Genomic DNA, 20375 nt, shown 5'->3' on the forward strand with positions numbered 1-20375 from the left:
GTGTGGGGGAAGTTGGAACACGTTTTAAGTGTAGTCAACATAGCTCAATCATTGAAGAGGTACAATTGAGGTATACTTTACAAAGGAAAGTGAATATTACGGACAGTATCCAGTGATTACAGAGAAAACAATTACAGAGAGGGAATTTATAACGAAACAAAAACAGTGAACAAAAACACTGAATTCTTGGGGAAACATAGATGGGGTGGGGTAAGGGGATAAAACTGTTTTGGGGAGGGGGTTGCGCTGGGCTTAAACAAATAGGGAAATGGATATCTGTTCAGTTGGGGAGTTCAGGGCAAGGGAGTACACCAGGAAATCCAATCTTGTGTTAAAGAAGTACTTTCTTATAATGGGACATTTATTTTGCCATCCTGAACATTAAGAAAGACTTGTTCTTACTTAATTCCAACCAGTGTGTGGAAAAGATATTTTGTTTGGTCATTCTGAAAAGCACAAAAGTTTTTCTTTTGGTTCCAACCTGTGTTGTAGAAAGTGAATGGAGGATAGCACAAGGGCAACGCGCTGGTATTGGAAGCAAGACCACGCAGAGCAACAGAGGTTTGAATCCCAGATCCACGCTTAGAAACCAAACTCAGGTATGGTATTAGGCACGTTATAAAAAAAATACAATTTTTAAATTAAAGGACAATTGTGTCATCTTGAGGAGAACATTAAGTGAAAGAGACATTTTCATTATTTGTAACAAACCTTTGGTGAAATGGAACATTCTAAATACTTTCCTTGAAACAGTTCAGGGGAAGGGAACAAACCATTGGTACAAGACTTGTTTGGTTGAACTTACATATATGTTTTTGTAGAATAGAGTTGAAATGGAAACAAGAACATTTTCCCTGTATCTTTTGTTTTTGTGAATTAGTGTGAGGGACAGAGGTGTTTTGGACACAAAGCCAATTTGCTTTAGTTTTAGTTTCATAGGCAGGGACATTCTTTGCTGCATAGGACAAGATAGGCCATTTTTCAACCCCCTTTTTCTTATAATAAACATGGCTAATGTTGAGAACATTACAACTTTATGTCCGCCTCTCATTGCTGACCCCTCATACTCGCTCCAACCCACTAATCCTTCCTCCAACCCCCTAGTCCTTTCTCCAACTCAGCACTCATCCCAATCCTCTATTCCTACTGTCAAACCACGACTCTTCCCACCAAATACTAAAACAGCCTCCTTACATTCTGTGCACACTCAAACAGCAGTACAACGTCCACCCACAAACCAACACCTTTCCCATAAGTCTTATCCACACTCCACCGCTCCTTCCTCCCTCTTACTGGTCTCTTGGTCCTCCACCGCACTGCCTTTGACCCCACTTCCAGTTGCTCCTTTTTATATTCCATCCCTCCTGGTGATTAGTAGAATTTCCTTAGCCAATCTGTGCCTGTTTTCCCCACCTGTGAGGGTTGCATTACAGAAAATCTTTCAAAAGAGGGCTAAGCTCTTCCCACTTCTAACGCGCAGCTTTGCCATTGAACAAACTCAATGGTGGCCTAGGACGGCCAATGTTCCATTTCCTATTCCTCTGTGGAATAATAAGGTAATGTCCTTAGGAGGAAGAAGACTAGTCTTCCTGTGTGTTCCCTGGTGGTCCAAGGGATCGTTCTAGCCACACGGGTGCTCGCTGGTGCGTTCAGGTGGCCCCGTACAGCTCCTTGGTCTGCCAGTCGTAGCTTTCGCTGGCGGCTCTCTAACGCAGATGGCCTCTTACTCCGTCATTGCTGGTGAGTGCTGCTGATGATTCTTTGGGTGAATGGTGGTGTGGTCTCTCTCCCATGTCTGCTGGCTTTGTTCCACTGGTTTTCCTGGTGGTTCAGATTGCTCTGTTGGTTCTCTGATATTTCCTTTGATGTGAAATGCAAAACAAAACCATTGGCATTCCGCTTGAAAAGGAGGCATGGTTTTAGTAAGTGGGGCATTGCAAAAGTTCATGTTAGCACAACGGGGCGCATGAATTGGGGCCCTCTCAACTGCCACCGTCCATCTCAGGAGTAGGAGTGGCACTGGACTTTTGCCTGGTAGGCCTCCCGCCACTGGCTAAGAGAGGTTCCCATCCCCTCCTGACACGGCCATGGTACTGGCCTTGTCACACTTACCAGACCAGAGTAAATATACCAGGCCAGAACAAATATTCCAGAACAAGTACCATACCAATTAAATAGATTACTGTGATTACCAGACCAAAATAACCAAACCAGAATTTCAAATCTATACTACCATAACCCTCAAAGAAGTCTGCATCATACTTTGTCATTGTTAAACCCCGAGCTACCCTGAATGGCCACGCAAGAACACCCCTCGCAGCCGGCCTCCTCCCAACCACCCCTCCAGATCCTGGACTCCATACCCCTGTTTATCCATGCTGGATGAGTTTGGGACAAAGCAGCCCGCGGTGCACCCAAGTTATGCGACAGGTCTAAGTCGCTGTGCCAGAATTGTTGGTGAAACCAGCCTCACACATTCCATTCCAGTGATGACAAACAGAGAGCATTATTGTTGTCTTGCAAGAAAAGGAAAATAGCCTTCTACCTCTATTGGGAACTGACTGATTTAACGTGACCCGCCCTCCAGACTCCTCACCGTTATAGATCACTAGTCACCTGACCAATTCGAAACTTAAGAACATTCTGGAAAACAACACAGAACCACCCCAAATGTTCCTCTGCCTACGTTTCTGCAAGACAGCGCTTTTTCAGTCCTATGTTATATGCATGCACAAGTGTCTGCTGGAGTAATGGCTACGTGAACAACTTCAATAATGCTTTGAAACAGCACAAGGGCCACTATAAGGAAAGACGTATCCTAAGGGCTTTACTAATGTGAAGTCACTAGGGTGTGTGGCCCAAATTTTATTTTTATTAATTTACTAATTTCTTGATTCATTTATTTTTTCTTTTCTCCCCACAGCGTATTGCATGACATAGAGTGTAACCACTTTTTTTCACAATTCCTGGGTCATGTCGAGAGCAATATGAACCTCTAAATCCTTTAACGCTTTAACTACATTGTATTCTACTCAAAAGTACACTTTGGTAATTAAGAAATGCACTTTTTTGTATAGGAACATTTAAATGTCTTAATTAACTGTCTGATTATGGATAATTATACATTTTAATGTATTTAACACACTTTTATCAGTATCCAGTGATAATGTTGCCAAGGAAAATATTGTCAGGGGGGTGTTTACCCAGATTTCCCACTCAAGCAAAATCGAGCCTTTCCCCCAAATAGTCTTGGACTGGAGTTTCGAAATAACACCTGTCCTAGAATATGTTGGGTAAGGCTTTTTCGGATCCAGGGAATACAAATCGGCTCTCTGGAACCCTTTTCCTATCTACCTTTTCACATGGAACCTTTTTATGTCACCGTTTTTTATTGTTTAGATATTTAATGGGTACATTCATTGTTTTATATGGCACCCTTGATTGTCTCAGAGCTGTATCTACTTCCACAGGTGGAGCTGACTCGGTCTTACACCTTCTTGAACTCCAAGCAGTCTTACAAAGGCATCCCTATCATCGCTGCTAACATGGATACCGTGGGCACCTTTGAGATGGCACAAGCCTTGTGTAAGGTAAAAGCTGTTTGGTTCTGTCAGAAGAGGTCATTTGCCTTTTAATCTCATATCATAGCCCTGGTAGATGCTGAGCAGCAGGAATTTAGATTGTCTGTTTTATTTCAACAGTTTTCTCTCTTCACGGCCATTCACAAGCATTACTCTATTGAACAATGGAAAGAGTTTGCAGACAAACACCCTGAATGTCTGGAGGTGAGTCTCAGATCCAAGGTTTTCAGTAGTAACTCGCTGGTATTGCAATTTGAGCCTTATTGGTAATCGGAATGGATGTTAAACTCTCTATTTTTAGTTTCCAAGGAAGCAGACGTCCCTTAAATAAACGTGAGCTCATGGTAGCATGTTTTGAAGTCCAACGTTTTGGGCCTTGGAGTTATTGGCAGCCCACCTGGTACTCATTTGGTGGGTCAGTTGGTGCTGGCATAGGCAGCACGTCGCTGGGTTTTCTGCGAGATCCGGAGAGGGCTGGTATTCTGGCTTGGTAGAAGGTTCTCCGAAATCAATAGCATACACCCTGCCCTTGGCTGCAATTATGTGTGCCTGGGGAGGGTAGATTTGTCTATCACTGTTCTGACTGTCCTACTCACACTGTGGCTCTTTGCTCATCCTTACAGCATGTGGCGGCCAGTTCAGGCACCGGACAGACCGATTTTATGCAGTTGGAACGAATCCTGGAGGCCATTCCACAAGTTCGGTATATCTGTCTGGATGTGGCCAACGGCTACTCTGAGCACTTTGTGCAATACGTGAAGGACGTCCGTGCTAGATTCCCTCACCACACCATCATGGTAAGATTATTGCCATCCTTCTGTCTCTTGGAATATTTGAAGCTCCGTAAAGTAGATGTCACATTCATGTAACACAATATTATGGGAAGACACTTCTATTCTGTCTCATGCGTTGAATGAGTGTCATGTTCCTAAGTTCAACGTCAATGTTATTGATCCTAAATTACTGTCACTTGAATGCAGTTTACAAATGATATCAGATTTCTACAGCTCACCACAGACATTACCAGTTGCTCCTGTTTTATTTACTCTAAAATGTATTTATCATTTGCACATCTTTCAATGATGCCCAGATCCTTTGTATCTGTAATACAGGAAGCTGGGTGCAAAATGTACACCAGGCATTGTCTTGGCGAGTACGAAATGCTGTGCTTTGTGTATGTATATAATTGAGGTGGCAAGTGACTTTGTTATGGCTGGCTAGTAGCTTGCAACTTGATTTATTGGAAGAAAAAGTGTTTCTTCCGCACACACTTAATGTGCCACAAAAAACTCAGTTGTGAACTATTCAAATAACTTAACCATAGGGCAAAACTCAATTAAATTGTTCTTGAATTCTTTATTGTTGGCCCTTTGTGATGAATTATTGCCTCCTGCAGGAAGTACACTTTCAACCTTATTTTATTAGCAAGAAGGAGGTGGTTGGGATGTGTCCCTATATGGGTTTGCAAGGGCTTGGTGTTTATCTACAACTAAGTGAACTGTTCCTTCTAGGAATTATAGAAATGGAAAGTGTCAGGATGGTTGGATTATTATTATTATTTTTTTTTTTTATTCTTTATTATTAAGTGTGTCACAAGACTGAGGGAACACACAACTACTGATACCAGAATACAGTTAAAGGGTTTTATTAAGCAAAGGGTTTTATTAAGTAAAAAGAAAAACAAGATTATTACATGGAAATTGTTTTTGGATGCCTTTGGGAAATGTAGTCCTTGAAATCAGGATTATATATGAATGATGGCAAATAAAAAGACATACAGACAGTTCCAGAGAGGAAGGTCTCCTTCTTAGTGATTTCTAGAGCTTAGTCCTTATTCTTTCTGGGGATAACAAGTCCCTCCACCTCTCTCTGGATTTTACGGCTTCCTCCCTTTTTCAAGTTTCCCAAAAGTCCTCCCCTTCTAAGGGCTCTCCTTTTTTTACTTACTCCCCTCTTCCGGGGCCAGGGTGCTTTCCCCTTCTGTTACACATCCTCTCTCCTGGGGATCAACGTCACTGTCGCTTGTGAGAAACCTGAGGGTATTCTCCCAAATAGACCTTGGAATCCCTTATTCAGGTGGCCAGGGAAGAGCTGGTGCTCTAGGATCTCAACCCTTGGAGGCGGACAAGCAAGGGTGGATCACCTTGGCAGGGGAGCCCGGGGTTACGCTTGGGGGAATATCCAACTTGAGGCGCGGTATTATACCAAGAAAAAAGGAGAGGAGAATGAGATCCTTGAAACCTTTGTAGGTTGTACTACATCCATCTCCCTTCTTCCCAATGGGACTCCCTTATTAAAATCCCACCACCCATACATCTCTGGAAACCAAGTAAAAACGCTGTTACAGTAGGAAACCACCACTCTCAGAATCACTGTTTTTATGTTGCCCACGAGAACAACCCCAGCCATTCTTCTCCACGTCACTCTGATAATCATTTTCCAAACACCCAATCTACCCTGACAAGACACTACCATTCCCACAATCCCCTCTGTACAGTTCCCGATTCCGGCTATCCCCGTTCATTGCATAAACCCTACCAATCTCACTCTTCTGGGTTTACCCAAACCCCTAGGACGAGAACTATAATCCCATACAACACCTCTTTCTATATGTTATATTTTGTTATTTGGCATTTATATAGCGCTCTATAAATCATTGGTATGACCGCAAAGCGCTTGTAAATTGACCGCCCTCGGGGTCTGTGGTCCTGGCCAATTGAGAGTGTATGGTGGCATAGGGTGCATGGGTGCATCGATTATGTGTGCAGCTGAAGTGTCTGTGCGATGTTTGCTGCATCCTAACATTAGGTGTGGTGGTATTTGATATTGTAAGTGAGCAGCTAGGCCGAAATTGATCGAGGGGTGTAGCTGCGTTCTAATTGTGTGTTGGTGTACAGAAGAGAGTGAGCATAGAGATGTGAGAGGTGAGTGTATGGGAGGTGGGTTTTGATCAAGCAGGCTTGCTGTTCCGGAATTAAGGTCTGCGTTTGCGAATGCCGTGGACAAAACTAACAATTTTCTAAGTGTGTGAAGCAGACTAGTAAATTCACAGCACTATCGCAGTGGGCACTTTCTAGGTTTGAGTCAATGCAATGCTAACAGTTTTCTGAGTGTGAGTCAATGCAATGCTAGCAATTTTCTAAGTGTGTGACGCAGGTTAGTAAATTCTCAGCACTATCACTGTGGGCACTTTCTAGGTTTGAGTCAGTACAAAGCTTACAATTTTCTAAGAGTGCGACCCTACTAGTAAAATCACAGTAGTATCACAGTGGGCACTTTCTTGGTTTGAGTCAATGCAATGATAACAGTTTTCTAAATGTGCGACGCAGACTGTTAAATTTAAAGTACTATCACAGTGGGCACTTTCTAGGTTTGAGTCAGTACAAAGCTAACAAGTTACTAAGTGTGCGATGCAGACTAGTGGGCACTTTCTAGGTTTGAGTCCATGCAATGATAAGTTTTCTAAGTGTGAGGCAATACAATGCTAACAATCATCTTTTTAGTTTTTAAATTTTATTTTATTTGAAAGAATCTACAGTTTAAACACAAGTTTCAAACTTTTGTTTCAAAAGAAAAGAAAACAGAAAGATCCTCCAAAAACCAGAGAGAGCATGTTCCAAGGCACAATGCTTAACATTCACTCTCTCATATCTCAGCACTACAGTCTCACAACTCATTATATTAGTTCTTGGCATAATCACAAAGCCATTAAAAAGTCACAATTTTACAACAATGAGATACATTAAACATCTACTTTCAAGACCATGTCCATGTTGTTCACAATTGCACAGACAAGTTTTATATTGTTTCTGGAGACGCTCCTAGCCCACCACCCCTCCATATCTTTGTCTAAAGGGGCAAACTTTCCAAGATGTAGTGAGCGTTGGTTAACTGTCTGTTTGCACTCAATTAAAAGATGTTTAGAGGTTTGAACATACAATCCACAAAAACGGCAGAGATTATCTTTTATAGATTTGTCATATCTTTGCCAAAGTATTTCTTTTGTTTTCAGGATATTTGCCCGAAACCTAAGAAATTGTTCATGATGATGACGAGATGGGCAATGCAATAGGTATCGTGCTTGTTCATTTAGTTTTTTGTGTTCGCATCCCAGGAATTTTGTTGATTGCAACTTTTGTCGTGATTCATGATTTACAATCCAGGCCCAATTTTCAAATTTATTTTTGGCCCATTGCGAGCAGTTTAAAATCTCTTGATTATTTATGTCGGCTGCCGTCAAAAATGACAGTAATTTACGAAACCATATGTTGAGTAGATTTTGGCTGTTCGGAGCATACTCGTTAGCAAAAATTTGGTATGCCGGTGCTGGTGACTTTAAAGCCATCTTGCGCATTGTCGCAATTGAGTTCCAAACCACTCTGATGTGCAGCGAATTTATGTCTAGTTCGTATCTCAGTACAAAAAAGAAGGTGGGTGAGGCGCGCACTCCCGGTCCTGGTCAATTGAACCTGTTGCAAAAAATAAGTAGCTGGGTCACATCCCAAAATGGACAAATATTCACTGGGTTAGATCCCTTCTGCTGCAAATCAGGTACTCAGTATTAACAGGGTTAGATCCCTTGCTGCAAATCAGGTACTCAGTAATAACAGGGTTAGATCCCTCAGCTGCAGTTCTGTGGTCTGTAGTTGTTCTCCTCCTAGCGCTTTCTTATCTCAAATAATCATCAGGGAGGCTGTTGAGCAGGTGTGTCTAATTAGACTCAAAGGATTCTGGTAGCTGTAGTGAAAACGTTTTTTTCTGTTCAGGTGACCAGCAACCGACACCCCTCCAAAGCACAAGTCCTTCCCAAATTTGGGGGAGGGGAGAGAACCATCTTTATGATTCTCCAAAGTGGGGCACAGTCACCCCGTGGCGCTGCCTCTGGAGCCCGGGACTCCCATAGCATTCAGTACAAAAAAGAAGGTGGGTGAGGCGCGCACTCCCGGTCCTGGTCAATTGAACCTGTTGCAAAAAATAAGTAGCTGGGTCACATCCCAAAATGGACAAATATTCACAGGGTTAGATCCCTTCTGCTGCAAATCAGGTACTCAGTATTAACAGGGTTAGATCCCTTGCTGCAAATCAGGTACTCAGTAATAACAGGTTTAGATCCCTCAGCTGCAGTTCTGTGGTCTGTAGTTGTTCTCCTCCTAGCGCTTTCTTATCTCAAATAATCATCAGGGAGGCTGTTGAGCAGGTGTGTCTAATTAGACTCAAAGGATTCTGGTAGCTGTAGTGAAAACGTTTTTTTCTGTTCAGGTGACCAGCAACCGACACCCCTCCAAAGCACAAGTCCTTCCCAAATTTGGGGGAGGGGAGAGAACCATCTTTATGATTCTCCAAAGTGGGGCACAGTCACCCCGTGGCGCTGCCTCTGGAGCCCGGGACTCCCATAGCATTCAGTACAAAAAAGAAGGTGGGTGAGGCACGCACTCCCGGTCCTGGTCAATTGAACCTGTTGCAAAAAATAAGTAGCTGGGTCACATCCCAAAATGGACAAATATTCACAGGGTTAGATCCCTTCTGCTGCAAATCAGGTACTCAGTAATAACAGTAAGAACAGAAAAAAACGTTTTCACTACAGCTACCAGAATCCTTTGAGTCTAATTAGACACACCTGCTCAACAGCCTCCCTGATGATTATCTGAGATAAGAAAGCGCTAGGAGGAGAACAACTACAGACCACAGAACTGCAGCTGAGGGATCTAACCCTGTTATTACTGAGTACCTGATTTGCAGCAAGGGATCTAACCCTGTTAATACTGAGTACCTGATTTGCAGCAGAAGGGATCTAACCCTGTGAATATTTGTCCATTTTGGGATGTGACCCAGCTACTTATTGTTTGCAACAGGTTCAATTGACCAGGACCGGGAGTGCGCGCCTCACCCACCTTCTTTTTTGTACTGAATGCTATGGGAGTCCCGGGCTCCAGAGGCAGCGCCACGGGGTGACTGTGCCCCACTTTGAAGAATCATAAAGATTGTTCTCTCCCCTCCCCCAAATTTGGGAAGGACTTGTGCTTTGGAGGGGTGTCGGTTGCTGGTCACCTGAACAGAAAAAAACGTTTTCACTACAGCTACCAGAATCCTTTGAGTCTAATTAGACACACCTGCTCAACAGCCTCCCTGATGATTATTTGAGATAAGAAAGCGCTAGGAGGAGAACAACTACAGACCACAGAACTGCAGCTGAGGGATCTAACCCTGTTATTACTGAGTACCTGATTTGCAGCAAGGGATCTAACCCTGTTAATACTGAGTACCTGATTTGCAGCAGAAGGGATCTAACCCTGTGAATATTTGTCCATTTTGGGATGTGACCCAGCTACTTATTTTTTGCAACAGGTTCAATTGACCAGGACCGGGAGTGCGCGCCTCACCCACCTACTTTTTTGTACTGAATGCTATGGGAGTCCCGGGCTCCAGAGGCAGCGCCACGGGGTGACTGTGCCACACTTTGGAGAATCATAAAGATGGTTCTCTCCCCTCCCCCAAATTTGGGTAGGACTTGTGCTTTGGAGGGGTGTCGGTTGCTGGTCACCTGAACAGAAAAAAACGTTTTCACTACAGCTACCAGAATCCTTTGAGTCTAATTAGACACACCTGCTCAACAGCCTCCCTGATGATTATTTGAGATAAGAAAGCGCTAGGAGGAGAACAACTACAGACCACAGAACTGCAGCTGAGGGATCTAACCCTGTTATTACTGAGTACCTGATTTGCAGCAAGGGATCTTACCCTGTTAATACTGAGTACCTGATTTGCAGCAGAAGGGATCTAACCCTGTGAATATTTGTCCATTTTGGGATGTGACCCAGCTACTTATTTTTTGCAACAGGTTCAATTGACCAGGACCGGGAGTGCGCGCCTCACCCACCTTCTTTTTTGTACTGAATGCTATGGGAGTCCCGGGCTCCAGAGGCAGCGCCACGGGGTGACTGTGCCCCACTTTGGAGAATCATAAAGATGGTTCTCTCCCCTCCCCCAAATTTGGGAAGGACTTGTGCTTTGGAGGGGTGTCGGTTGCTGGTCACCTGAACAGAAAAAAACGTTTTCACTACAACTACCAGAATCCTTTGAGTCTAATTAGACACACCTGCTCAACAGCCTCCCTGATGATTATTTGAGATAAGAAAGCGCTAGGAGGAGAACAACTACAGACCACAGAACTGCAGCTGAGGGATCTAACTCTGTTATTACTGAGTACCTGATTTGCAGCAAGGGATCTAACCCTGTTAATACTGAGTACCTGATTTGCAGCAGAAGGGATCTAACCCTGTGAATATTTGTCCATTTTGGGATGTGACCCAGCTACTTATTTTTTGCAACAGGTTCAATTGATCAGGACCGGGAGTGCGCGCCTCACCCACCTTCTTTTTTGTAGTTCGTATCTCAGTATCATCATGAATGTTGTTTGTGGCAACCTCAACACATAACGCCAAAAACGCCCTTCCAACACATGCCATATTTGTTCACTTATGTTCCACCCTGCCTCAGCACCAAAAGTTATAATTGGGACAACTTTTTGCAAGTAGAATCTGAGGACAGGTTCCAAAGAGAACTTTCCATAATTCCTGTTGATTTTCTCTCCTTGAATAGCAAGCATTTCATTTTTGATTTTAATACTTTGACCCATTGGTATACGCAGATGGAATTGTTAAATTGGATCCCTAAGTATCTTATGGAATCAACGGAAGAAATATGGGCTTCAGCGACTTTCCACCTAAAAGCTTTGTCTTTCTTATTTTTTACGTTTCCAATTGACACCATTTTTGTTTTTGAAGTGTTTATTGCCAATTCATTTATGACCATATACTCCTGCAGACTCATGAGAAGGTGGTGAAGTTCTAGTTGGGTTCTGTCCATCAGCACCAAATCATCCGCATAAATGATGCATTTGATCGGAATTCGATTTATCATAGGTGAAAAACAGGGAACCTGCTCAAGATGGTTCGGCAGATCAGCCAGAAATAGTTTAAAAAGCTCTGCAGCAAGCGGACAGCCTTGTTTGACACCTTTATGGGTCAAGATAGTGTTGGATAGCATGCCACTGTTGTTTAGTCGCACTCTAATAGATGTTTGATCGTGGAGGGCAAAGATTGGTTCAAGAATGCATGTCGGACAATGCCATTTTGACAATTTATCCCAAAACAGGCCGCGGTTCACACCGTCAAATGCCTATTTCATGTCTATAAATGCAAAAGTCATTTTCCCATTTGTCTTTAACGTTTCCAGTTTCAAGATGGTCAAAATGAGTAGATTTACGTCAACCCCAACACCCTTCGTGAAGCCGGTTTGGTGTATATCCGCAATCTGTGAAACCTCAGCCCAGTTTGCAAGTTTTAAACGAAAACTTGACCCAAATATTTTACCAATCGTGTCGAGAAGGGCAATTGGGCGATAGTTGTTCGGATCATCCCAGTTGCCCCTCTTGTGAATTGGCACCACTATAGCAGTGGTCCACGATTCAGGCAATTGTTTTGACATTCCAATTCTGGTGAACAGGTTTCCAATAAAAAATGCCCACTCACTTGGATGTTTTTTGAGAGCCACATTAGAAATCAGATCTGGTCCGGCTGCATGCATTTAAAGCTCGGAAAATCTTGTGCAACATCTCAACGTCCCACTGGGTGTCAACAGCGATAGTCGTTGATAAAGTCGCAATTTCAGATTTCTGAAAGACCAAGGAAAAATGCGTGTCGCGTGCGTCTCCAGATATGGTATTTGTTAGACTTGGAGTACATTTTGAAAGGTCCATGTTCATAATCCGTCAAATTTCTTGTGTGTTTCTTGTCATGAGTAGATGTAACATTTGCTCGGCACAATCTTGATCAATGACGATAGCATGTGACTTTGCCCAATTTCGATAGTCTTGTTTTTACTGCTTCTTGCACTTCTGCTCTTGGTAGGCATTTTCTTATTACACTCAGATCTTTCCGCAATGCCTTTTTTGCTTCATGTAACACCTTGCTGTATATATGTCGATGAGACCGCCCATAAAACATTGACGATTTTGCAGCAATAGTGAAGTCTGTCAGCAGTGGAATATAATCAGTTCCTTGTATGGCTGGAATATTCATTAGCCTCATCCCAAGGCCTTGGATCTGATTTCCATTTAGTCGAAGGCGGTTTCCCCTAGAGTTTGTTTCCAACGCGTTCTTATGTAGACTACCAGGAGGAATCATGTCTATCATAAAACGAAATTGCAGGAGGCTGTGGTCGCTGTATTTCATTTTCAGGATTTGTAGATCTAAGATCTTTGATTCAAGGTTTCTAGATACCCATATGTAGTCGAGGATACTATGTGTTTTGTCACGATGCCATGTTGGTTTTGCGGGGACATCTCCTTTTAACGTACCATTTAACATGGATAAATCGCGCATCTTCATGGCGTTTTGCCATCTCTGCCCTCTTTCCTCAATAGCATCATCCGGCAGTCGCTGATAAGTCTTCAGAGTTTGGTCAAACTGGAACCAGGTGCTTTTTAGATCTCCACAGCAAATAACTGATAGGTTGTTATGAGCTAGCATGGCATCGCCAATAAGCTCTAAGATTGCATTTATGAAGACTTTTGTGCTGATCTTTGCTGGATTCCAGTATCCATTTATGATCAGTAGGTGCTTCCTGGCTTGGATGCTTTTTCCATCATGTGAACTATTGTACCTTGCACATATGGATTTGGATTTACCAAAACAGGAACTGACCATGTTTGCGTTATTCTCACCATTGTTATTAAGCCTGAACTTGGACGACCTTTAGCATTTTTTTCGGCAGGATTTAATAAGGTGGTGAACCCATCACACATTGGAGTTTTGCAGAGCCATGTTTCCTGTAAACAGATGACAAACACACGTTCCAAGGGGATTTCAAAATCGTTGAATAAATGTTTAAATCCACGTGTGTTCCAGGATAAGAACAGAAATGGACACTCAGGTTCTGTCAGTCATGGCTAATGCTGGGCCCAGGGCCTGTTCAGGTTAGCTTTTTTAGTTGATATATTTTTTAACAATCATCTAAGTGTGAGGCAATACATTGCTAACAATCTTCTAGGTGTGAAGCAATACAATGCTAACAATTTTCTAATTGTGCGACACAGGCTAGTAAATTCACAGTATAATCACAGTGGGCACTTGCAGTGGGATTCATCCTATAACAACAAAGATGGAGGCTACACCTAGATTTGAGAGTTGTGTATAGTGGGAGAGAGGCCCAGGTTTCACAATGCAATAGGTTTAGTATTATAACAGATACAGATGGTATGTTATACCTATATTTGAGAGTACATTTATAGTGGGAAATTGCTAATAATGAGTATTCCCTAAGGGAGTGATGCAAGTAACATTCATAGTTCTGTCTTATTAATCACGGTTCTGTCCCAGTGTGGCACCCTCTAGGTGTGGCTCAGGCAAATTAACAGTTCCCAAAAGTGTGACGGTGACGTAGGCTAGTGTTTACAGAACTGTTCCAGTGTAGCTCAGTTAATGAATCAGCAGTCCTCACCCTTTGTGAAGCATGTTAGTAATAGAAGCCTGGCAATCTATGTTCAGAGGTAAGGTACAGTGGCATGGCTTTCTGGAGTAGAGTGATTGCTCTACTCCCCACCCATTCCACACTTACCTTGGTAGTTGCTGCTGGTTGACGGCTGGCCACTGGCTTCCCCTGCTGACACCTGCAGACACGATATGGAGCTGCCTCTGTCAGAGTAGCCCTTTGTCTTGGGACCCTTAGCCACAGGGGCTGCACGGGCAGAGGGCTGCCCTGGGAAGGTCAGTTAAGACCATCAATCGAGCCAATCAGGGTAGGGGAGTTGGTTGATAGGCGGGAGGAGGGATAAGGAAGCTCGATGGGCCGGGGAACCGAGGACGGAGAACAGGGCTGGGGGCCAGAGACTATTTTACATTTTTTTAAATTATGCTAACCAGGGCCGAGGAGGCTCCTGGGGACGATGCACTCACTTGCTTCACCCAGGAAAAAAGGGGTGTGCAGGGTGCAGTGCAGGCCAGTAGGCCACGCGCAATGGACCTATTTCACCAATCGGGATGGGGGGTGGGCTGGGAGGTGGGAGGAGGGATAAGGAAGTTTGGATGGGTCAGGGAAGCGAGGACGGCGAACAGGGCTGGAGGCCAGAGATTATTTCTTTTAAATGATGCTAACCAGGGCCCAGGAGGGTCCTGGAGTTGATGCACTCACTTGCTTCACCCACGAAAAAAGGGGTGCGCAGGGTGCAGTGCAGGCCAGCAGGCCACGGACAATGGACCTATTCCACCAATCAGGGGAGCGGAGTTGGTTGGGAGGCGGGAGGAGGGATAAGGAAGCTCGATGGGCCGGGGAACCGGGGACGGTGAACAGGGCTGGGGGCCAGAGACTATTTGAAAACATTTAAAATGATGCCAACCAGGGCCAAGGAGGGTCCTGGGGACGATGCACTCACCTGCTTCACCCATGAAAAAGGGGTGCGCAGGGTGCAGTGCAGGGCAATAGGCCACGTGTTATGGACCTATTCCACCAATTAGAGGAGGGGGGTGAGCTGTAAGGCAGGAGGAGGGATAAGGAAGCTCAGATGGTCAGGGAAGCGAGGCCGGCAAACGGGGCTGGCGGCCAGAGATTATTAAAATAGATTATGCTAACCAGGGCCCAGAGTGGTCCTGGGGGCGATGCGCTCACCTGCTTCACCCACGAAAAAAGGGGTGCACAGGGTGCAGTGCAGGCCAGTAGGCCACTGGCCATGGACCTATTCCGCAAATCAAGGGAGGGGGTGGGCTGGGAGGCGGGAGGAGGGATAAAGAAGCTTGGATGGGTCGGGGAACCAAGGACGGCGAACGGGGCTGGGAGCCACAGATTTTTTCTTTTTTTTAAATGATGCTAACCAGAGCCCAGGAGGGTCCTGGGGACAGTGCACTCACCTGCCTCACCCACGAAAAAAAGGGGTGCGCTATGTGCAGTGCAGGCCAGTAGGCCACGGGCAGTGGACCTATTCCACCAATCAGGCGAGGGGGGTGGGCTGGGAGGCGGGAGGGGGGATAAGGATGCTCAGATGGGTCGGGCAAGCGAGGACGGCGAACAAGTCTGGGGGCCATAGATTATTTTAAAAAATAACCCTACCTGTATTGGGTGCACCCTTTGAGGAGATAGAGGCTAACTTTGTTAGTCCTCTGAACTCTTGTACATCCTCTGGCAAAAGGCTTATCCTAGTGGGAGATGTTCACTCCACAAGGTATCCTAATGCCAACCAACATCAGACAGTAGCTGCCAAGTCAGTTACTCTAGCTTTACTGGACACTTTTACCAGGGGTAGCTTCCTTGAAGAAGTTGTGCAGCTTCAAGTCCAGGTATAGCCAGGCCCTGTGGAAGGAAGATGAAGTGATATATCATTTGTCATCCACATATCCCTCACCATCAGTTGGTATGAGAGAGATATTCTTTTGGACTTTCCAAAGTATGACTAGAGCCCTTAGGGAGCCCCAAAGAAGGCAATGGGATCATTCTTATTCCAAGAAACACTGACCCCGAATTCATGGTCTGGGCCTTACAAAGTTGAAAGACTCATTAAAGTAAACTATTTAGCGGAACTTCGAAAACCTAGGAAGGCTCCCATAGAGTTTGCCATGAATAGATAAGGCTTTTATCCTTGGGGATGAAAGAGGAGCCCTGCTCGGTTTCAGAAAGGGAGACAGAAGAATATGAATCTCTCCCAGACCTGTTCCAGGGAAGCCCTTCTTATGACTTCATTGAGGATGGCTTGTTGTTTCCTCAACTAGACTCTACAACAACATGGCGAGGTGAAAACATATCTGAGGCAATTTCCCACTCCACCTTGTTTTCCCTAATTCCAGGCTTAACACTTTGGTGTGAGCTGGACTTTTTCACTGGAGGTGGTAAGCCTGCCAATGTTTAGGAGTTATAGTTTTTCAGACCAAGTAAGATCTCACACTATGATTGAGGTCAACAAAATGTTGGATCTAGGGGTGATCAAACCCTCTAGTAGTCCTTGATCCAGTCATGTGTTTATAGTACCAATAGCAGGCATATCTGAGTTGAGAATTTGTGTAGATTACAGAGCTCTTAATGCCTTCACCAAGATATATGCACATCCCCTTCCACAAAGTGTTGAGTTAGTGGACAGGCTAGGTGCTGCCAAGTACCTTACCACCTTTGACCTTACTGCAGGATATTGGCAAACATCTCTGACAGAAAATGCCAAGAAGACCGCATTCTCAACACTGGATGATGAACTTTACCAGTTCAGGGTAATGCCTTTTGGCTTAAAGAAGACACATGCCACTTTCCAGAGATTGGTCAGCCATGTCCTAAATGGGTTAGATGATTTCTGCATGGCTTATATGGACAATATATCGGTTTTCAGCCCTACTTGGGAAGAACATGTTACACACCTTGGGATTGTGTTGCAGGCTCTTCAGTAGGCCCACTTGACCTTACAAGCTACCAAGTTCCAGATTGGTTGGACTACAGTGACCTACCGTGGGCATGAGGTTGGTGGGGGGCAATATTTAGCCTCTTCCTAGCAATGTACAGGCTGTACAGGACTGGGCAACCCCCACAAATCCAAACCCAGGTGAGAGTTTTTCTAGGCCTCACTGGGTATTACAGAAACCTCATGGCAGACTATGGTACCATAGCTGCCCCTCTGACTGCCCTCACAACTCACAAGCCCATGAAAGTTACTTGGTCTGAGGATTGTGAGAAGGCCATCCTTTCAAGGAATAAAAGATTCCCTTCATCAGGTCCCTGTTCTTAGGACACCTCATTACCATGGACCTTTTATTGTGCAGACAGATGCATCTGGCACTGGGATTGGTGCTGTCCTTTCACAGTTAAATGACAAAGGTAGGAAACATCCTATATGTTTTATTAGTCGCCAGCTTAAGGACAGAGAGCTCAGGTGGACGACTGTGGAAAATAAATGTTTTTCCATAGTCAGGGCCCTTCAGAAGCTGAGAACCTACCTCTTTGGGACTCTGCAAGACTCCTGAAGAGACTCAACAGTCCTTCCTGCGTCTGGATATTCCAGCTGAGAAGGGTGACATTACATTCTGGATAATAGACTGGCTGTTCCATAATCGTGCCGTCAACCTCCTCAGGCACAAAGGTATTTGGAGTTCGATTCCCTGACCCCAGGGGATTTAAAATACCCTCTCATAGGTCCATAGTCGGTCCAATTCCTCGATGCCAGCCAAGGTGTCAAAACGGTTTGAGGTGATGATTGCTCCTCTCCCCATCCATGCACCTCTTGCACCTGTGTTAAATAGATGACATACCCCCATCCAGCCTGCTGTGGGATTAAGGGGGTGGAGTGCAAAGGATAAAAGGTGACAAGCGGGATGAAGGTACTTATATTAGTGTTGTTCCCCATCGTCTGGCAAGCAGGGTTAAGTGCGTCAATCAGATAGTCCAACATGGCCGGAGCCACTGCTGTGACTATCACGCAATCCCCTATGCCCGTTTAGGGGTATTGCCTATCCAGGAAACCGTTCTGGCCATTAAGATATCCCTTGGGTTGATCTTCATACCGGGTAGACGGGTGTTAATCCATTGGGACGTTTTATTTATTAGGGAGATTGTAGTTTCTACCATCCCTTCCACTAAGCAGGGCACACCTGTTTTAACTCCCACTGGTGGTGCTGCTTCAAGCGGGAGATCAATTACAGTTTTGTTTGGGCGCAATGTTGTGCCATTAGTCTGTGCAACTGGTTTGGGGGGGTTGACTTAGAACCTTTAACACTGGATACATCGGTGACTGCTCCTCAGCCTATTCTGGTGATTATGCGTGGGGACTGCTGAGGTAATGGTTTGCTTATTCCTCTGAACCTCATTCTGGGGTACCAGATGTGTCATGTTTATTGGACTTGTGGCCCTGCCCCCTGTAGTGGCCACACTGTTTTTAGAAACAACTTGTTGGAGTTCCAAGACATCCTTTTTCATCCCACTAATTAAATCATCCAGTATGGTGAGGGAGATACTAAGGGAGTCTTTAAGGGATGCGATACCAGTCAGGACAGGAGCTAGTTTCTTATCTAGTACTTCTTCCAAAGTTTTCAAATCGCTAGATACTGAATCCATAGGGTTATCAACCTGTTCAAGAAATGAATGGGGCAGTTTGCTGTCCTCAGTGCCCCCTTCTAATACACTATGGGCCTCATTACGAGAAGCGCTGTAAAAACGGGGTCATTACTGGCATGGAGGAACGAGCGGGTCCGTGCTCGTATGGCGCCGCTAATAGCGGGTGATTAAGAGTGCGCGAGCATGCGCGAACCCCCATGCCGGTAATGGCCATACCTCCATGCCGCTAACGGCCCTCCAACCCCCTTATAGCGCCATCACGGAACCCGCCGATACCGCCTCCGCCTAGGAGGCACCCCTTAATACCGACCTGGTAATAACATCATGCTAATACCGGGCTCGTAATACCGGACCCGGAAGTAACATCATTGCGTCGGAACGGCAAATGCGCCGGCGGCCATCTTTAAAAACACAATCCATTGCAATCCTCACAAACCACCACTGCTACAGAGGAGATACCAAGGCCTATCGATTGAAAATGTCCAAGGCTACCAGAAAAACAAACCCCCGCCTGCGCAAAAAGCATTTTTCAGACGAAGAACTGAACATGCTGGCGGACACTTTAGCTGCCCATGCTGAGGAGATCAACCAGCACAACCTGAAAAGGGAGGTGCAGCAATGCAAAAAGGAGATCTGGGAGGAGGTAGCCTGCAAGGTCTCCGCAGTCGGCACCACCCCATGGACAGTCAAGGACTGTAAAAAAAGAAGGGATGACCTCCGTCTCAGGGTACGGAACATCCTGGCCAGCAATAGGAGGGAGGCCATGCCACAGGCGGGGGTCTCCACTAGCCCACAAAACTAATGCGCTGGGAGGAGACGTGCAGCACGTTCATACAGATGGAGTCCATCGAGGGATTTGAGGAGATGGAGACTGGTGCCGCAACATCTGCAGATGGAGGTGAGTGACCCTGCAGATCCCAGTAGAGGAAACCATGACGTAGCACAAGTGATGTGGAAGAGAGTCTAGGCAAGGCAATGCATGTCTCAACACACACATCAACATATCCTTGTCCAGATGGAGGCCTAAACCCTGCCACACTGAAATGCATGCTGAGTGCCAATCCCATTACCAACACACAGCCAACACACACGGACCGTGCCCATGTAATGCATCACACAAAGCCCAATACAATGGCATGCCAGCTGCCATGCAGCATCCCTGCACTGAGGCGTCACGGCACATGCCAAAATGCCCCCTTCATACTACCCTGTGTGACACACCTGTAAGATATGAATGCATGATAAATGTAATTCTCCACAGCACCATATAATGCATCTTGCATGTAACACCATCACTGATGCCCTGCATCTCTTCTACCCCCCCCAGGCACCGATGGAGAAGATGCCAGTGAGGCAACACCCACAACGGCATCCACATCCCGGCACAAGACTGCTGCCACAGGCAAGACCACCTCGGGGGCAGCCTCGCAGGCCACACCGAAGCCCAGGGCGAGTGCCCAGGCCATGGCCGCACATGAGGGCCCCACATCAACGCCTGACACCGGGACCACGGATCTGGCAATACCAGTGGAAGGCGAGGCCAGTGGCACAATGTCGGCAGCAACAAGTCTGGTGGAAATGAAGGGGCACTGTACGGGCAGTGGCGGTATTGGCGGGTTGTCGGGTCGTAATGCCCGGGACCCGTTAACGATGCCAGTATTACCATTCCGCCTTCCTTTTTTCATTACCTCCATTCTCGTAATGAGGCCCTATGTC

General features: G+C 45.4%; 1 protein-coding gene across 2 annotated transcripts in view; it reads left to right on the forward strand.

The window, feature by feature from the left end:
- Positions 1-20375, forward strand: part of GMPR2 (guanosine monophosphate reductase 2) — a 403297-nt gene that overhangs the window by 122462 nt on the left and 260460 nt on the right. For both annotated transcript variants that reach the window (XM_069633979.1, XM_069633978.1), the window contains exons 3-5: positions 3471-3590; positions 3702-3785; positions 4205-4378. In XM_069633979.1, coding sequence (XP_069490080.1) covers positions 3471-3590; positions 3702-3785; positions 4205-4378 — 378 coding nt within the window. The remainder of the gene's footprint in view (positions 1-3470; positions 3591-3701; positions 3786-4204; positions 4379-20375) is intronic.

This window comes from Ambystoma mexicanum, chromosome 13, assembly GCF_040938575.1.
Source record: "Ambystoma mexicanum isolate Mex_15411 chromosome 13, UKY_AmexF1_1, whole genome shotgun sequence".
NCBI lineage: Eukaryota > Metazoa > Chordata > Amphibia > Caudata > Ambystomatidae > Ambystoma > Ambystoma mexicanum.